Here is a 5,001-nt window from a genome sequence, read left to right on the forward strand (position 1 = left end):
GCCACCGCAGCAGAACAGCCAGAAGGAGCGGGACGAGGAGCAGCCGTGAGGGGTGACTGGCAGGGGCTCCCAGCAGCCCGTGCCCCTGGGGAATGCATTTTGGACAGGGAGCAGGCTGGCACACCAGTCGGTTGGCACACACACACACACACACACACACACAGAGATAAAGACGAAGAGAGGGAGGGGGATTGGCCAAGGGTCGGATCAAGAGTTGGCCCAGGCTCAACAGGCATGTATACAATCCTGAGCCAGAGGTACACTGGAGTGTGTGTGTGTGTGTGTGTGTATGTGTGTGTGTGTCTGTGTGAGGTGGAGGGTATCACAAGGCCCTGGCAGCCAGGGGTGCACCGCCACACATCCCAACACAGGCTGCTTGCCCCATCACGACCAGGGCAGGCCTCTAACCTAGATAGAGCCAGTCACACTCCATCCCGCTTTCCATCCATCCCACCAGTGGTCCCCTCTCACATTAACACCCCCCACCCCCCACACACACACACACTCTGTACATGTCACCATCTTACAAAGCATAGTCATCATTTTACTGTGCTCTCTATTAGCATACAGTTTGGCTAATGAGCACCTCTCAGCTGAACACATTATACTTCCACTTGACGACGCTTAATTAGCCGCGTTTCAGTTGGAGCAGCCCTGTCTGGGGGAAAAGGAGAAAGCTCCTTTAATTAAAACAAGACAAACTCAACATGTGTTTGTTGGAACACGTGCCTGTGCCTCTTGCGAACTGTTTGTGTGTCTTTCGTGTGTGAGTGTGTGAGTTTAAATGTCTTTGCGTGTCTCTGCGTCTGTGAGCTCTTTCTCTCTCTCTTTGTCTCTCTCCATTTATCTATCTATCGATCATACACACACAAACAAACAAACACACACACACAATCACAGGCTGTGCTTTGACCCACGCTTGATATATTTCAACTGTGGCTACACCATGAGTCAGAGAGACCTGCCCAGACTACAGAGGAATGGATCGCTCCACTCGCCAATGGGCCGCAGCCTCTACTCAGGAAATGCACATCACACATAATACTTTCCTAAAACGAAAACAGATTCCCCCTCCTCCCCCTCCTCTTCCTCCTTCTTCTCCTACTGCTGCTGTTGCTGCTGCTGCCTCTCTCTCTCTCTCACTCTCACTCGCTCTCTTTCTCAACTCACTCACGGCTGCCTTTTTTCCAAAGAGGACGAAAAAACACACATACACTTCACCAGGACATTCTTTGAGCTTAAGACTTTAACCAAACTATTTATAACTTTTGTCCTCTCTTTTCCCTACCAATTCCCTCACTCACCAGGCGTTTGCCATGCATGTGTCTTAGTGCTGGTCTGTAGCTGAGGAAAAATAAAAGTTGTGCCTATAAAAATATACCCAAAAGTGGCATATGTTTTAGATTTTTATTGGCATGGCGGAAGAGAACTCAACAAATTGATCCTCAAATGCTCTGCAGTGGGGTGGGTTTATGTTCAGTGGAACATTGTTCAACAGGCTACAGAGGAGTGTGTGTGTGTGTGTGTGTGTGTGTGTGTGTGTGTGTGTGTGAACTGAAGTGGGCAGGCGCCGTAACTCTCGCACAGACGACTGGCTTTAATGGCCAGGGAGATGCGTGGCATAAAAAAAGCATTACTCTTTTTATTTCCCTTCGCTCATTCTGAACAGCTTTTTTATCCATCACCTGTGTGCCCCTCCACCCCCCTAAAGTGAGCAATCTCACTTCCTACTGCTCTCTGCTTGACACGCTGGCCTGCTGATTCAAATTTCATCTTCAAAAGCAATCTTGAGTGCAAGAGTTGCACTGATAACTTTGACTGCTCACAGTTGCACATTGTTTCATACTCATGCAGTGGGAGTGAGAACACCAAGTGGCTCTGTGTGAGAACAACATACATTCAGACTCCTGCCATCAAGTTCATTGTATATCAACTCTTATCACTTAAGTCATTGTGTAATAGTTCCCCCTAGTTTTATATATCTAAACAAGATGACTAAATGATATATAGTCTCTATATCAGTCCCAAAATTCACATTCATTCCTTACACAATTCTACACGTGCAATGCGAAATGTAATCAAATATGACTGCATACTTCCACAACAGAGACTATATGTGTCTATCTGTGGCATTACAGTCAAACATGGGCATGTTCATAATAAAGCATCTTCTCTTGTCCTAATGCATCCCTTGTTTTCAACCAACTGCCAAACTGCCATGTTTCCATTAAATTGCATCCTTCAATCAACCTCCTGTCTGCAAAGCCCACAAAAGCACCACCATAACAAAGAACAACAAAAACTTTTGGACATAATTTTGGAAATGGCCCGGATATATGGCTCCTGAAAAAAATTGCAATTTGGAGAAATAACTCCCCTAAACCCATTGTCTGCCTCATAATCTAGAGAGCTGCTGCTGATCTTTCAATAATGACTTTCAAAGTGGTAATTGTGCTCCAAGACAACTGAACATAACATCGTCTGGATGTTAAAGTGATGATAAATTGTTATTCAGGTATCCCTCATTTAAGTTAATGGCAGGTAGACCAGCCCCTTGCACACCACGCTACTGGATACGTTACATTGCGCCTCATTAAATGGTAGCCTTCTGGCACATTTTTTTCTTGGGAAGGATAAAATATCAATATTATTACGTAATCCATGAATAAAAATCAAGAAATATCTTCCGTTTCAACAAACTTGCTGCATGCATGGATGCATTGCTGTGCAATTGGTTTAAGTGACCTTGTGAAATGTGCATGTGGATTTTAAGGATATAGGTTATTACCAAGGCTCAGCCCATTGCCTGTCACTCTTTGTTGCCACGCTGCCTGAATACGTTGTATAATTTAACGATAAACACGCACCCTCCACCCCCCAAGGAGAAAAGAAACAGCACTGAACGATCGTAGATCTAGTGTCTGAGACAACACGTTGTTTGGTGTTGGTTTATAATGAGGCGTTACTCGTGTAACCATAAGTGAGGTGCATGCTAGATGATGCTCTAGGAATCTGACTGATGTATTCAACACTGTAGTCTCCTCACCTCGTGTTAATGATTGGCAAATAACAGCACCAGAAATTGTTTCACCTTTGTACCCAAGACACAGTAGGGATACTATTAGGCTTTCCTGAATGTGTCCCTATTTAGTCTACTACTGGTGTTTCACATTGCATTTAGATTTGTAAGCATAATGTTTCACTGTACCAGGGAGAAAATGTTGGAATGGCAGTCTTCAAGGCTTGCCCCGTTAGCCACCCAATTCGCTGCTGTAGTCATAATCGTCCGCCGATGGGGTCGTCAGAGCAGGGCATGTCGAAATCCGTGATCGGTATCAGAACCGAGCAGGGGTGGCAAATCGGTTCCCTCACGAGTAAGCCACGCCACCGCTTCAGCAAAGAGAGCTGACCGCCAGATCAACGATTTACCCTGTTCAGTAAAATTGTATCAACTGGCATAAGATAAAAAATGTATCTGGAGGGGGCGTGATGAGGGTAAAAGAAACAAAATATCGGCTAACCCCTCCTATATATTCCAAGAGCAGACTAATAGTTTGTTTTGTAAATCCAAGTATGTTCGCAGATTAGAGAAATCACACAATCCAGGTCAGGCGGTCCAAGCCTAATCATTTTCAGATGTAAAATATGTATCCGTGTTTTTAATCCCGGAGGGTAGAAATTGCAATCCGTGTCCATTCCAGTCTTTCTGTCGATAGTTTAACGATTAAATAACAACATAATCCATACGAAGTTGACCTATTCAGATTTTTCCCAGTGATAAAATCCATGAAAATGAACAAATATAAATGTTTACAGAATCCAGTAACTTCTTTCAGATGATCCAGTCGTGGTTGTCACGTTTATTTCGCTCTGCCATGAACAATAAACAGCGTGCAAGTGTCTGCGACAAAATTTCCCAATAACTGGTAACGAAGAATGCAAAAAATCTATTCCGTCAGACCAACAAGCTTGTGCACCAGTTGTGATAGTTTTCGAGAATTGCAGGAGCTATTTATAGATTTGTTTTCTTACCGCCGCCGTGCAGTGTATCGCTGCTTGCCTACTACACAACAGGCAACAGAGAACAGGAATGTTTAATCCTTCTTTCACTTTGCAAATAAAACCAGTCTGCAGACAAACAGCGATAAAAATACCTGTCTCTCACGTTCAGCCATCCGCGCTTGTTACAAACCCAAACGTCGTCTCGCGAACAAATGTTTCAATCTTAAGATAAAAATGTTCTCATTTCTCCAACAAACCAAAAAGTATTGTCGGTCCACCATCAGGAAAACGGCAGTAGGCTACAGCGCACCAAGGTTTAAAAAAATCCTTCCTTCCTTTCTGTTTTATATCATTACGAAACGTCCTCCCCAGATATTAGGCTGCAGCTGAAAGATTTCTTTTGCTTGTTACAAGTAACAATAGCAGCAGTAATGTGTATCACAAAGACGATGACAGCCCAGAAATGGAGGCAATCCTCTGGCGTTATGATTAACAAATAAATGCAGCCATCTGACCAAAGCGGACAAAATTGGTTATCTCCTTCAAATCAGCCAGAAATCAAGCAGAGGTTTGTTTGAATAATTGTAAGAAAAAACCGTCCAGAATATGCCAGCCAGCAATCTCTCCAATCCATCGGGTTAAGACACAGTGACTCCCTTTTGAGGCATTGTTTATATCTCAGTGTCTTTACTGTAACATTCGTAAGTGAGCGTATGTGTGTATGTATGAATATGTGTGACTCCCACTTTGTGTGTGTATGTGTGTGTGTAACTGCTTACGCTAACAGCCGCTAGCTGCCTCGCTCACAATCCGACAGCCCACCACGCATAGCGATGTAATGGCGGCCGGCAGTGTATGAGGGAGACTCGCTTTCCCATTTGGCAAAGTAGAGCACTCACGTGATCAAAGCAAAGGATTACAGCAGTGGTTTAGCATCTTTGATACACGCCTTGTTGCGACGCTAGAGGCGCCCGTTCCGAGTTTACACCCTTGCTACCA

General features: G+C 44.3%; 1 protein-coding gene across 2 annotated transcripts in view; it reads right to left on the reverse strand.

Annotated features, from left to right (window-relative positions):
* LOC143123105 (mediator of RNA polymerase II transcription subunit 13-like) overlaps positions 1–4,782 on the reverse strand; it is a 99,343-nt gene extending 94,561 nt beyond the window's left edge. For both annotated transcript variants that reach the window (XM_076284247.1, XM_076284246.1), the window contains exon 1: positions 3,209–4,782. In XM_076284247.1, the coding sequence (XP_076140362.1) occupies positions 3,209–3,280 (72 nt within the window). In that variant the 5' untranslated portion in view covers positions 3,281–4,782. The remainder of the gene's footprint in view (positions 1–3,208) is intronic.
* Positions 4,783–5,001: the final 219 nt, after the last annotated feature.

The sequence above is a fragment of the Alosa pseudoharengus genome, unplaced genomic scaffold (assembly GCF_046254945.1).
Source record: "Alosa pseudoharengus isolate Yale_2024_CS ecotype anadromous, Long Island Sound unplaced genomic scaffold, YU_APseudo_1.1 YU_APseudo_1.1_scf_14, whole genome shotgun sequence".
Classification (NCBI taxonomy): domain Eukaryota; kingdom Metazoa; phylum Chordata; class Actinopteri; order Clupeiformes; family Clupeidae; genus Alosa; species Alosa pseudoharengus.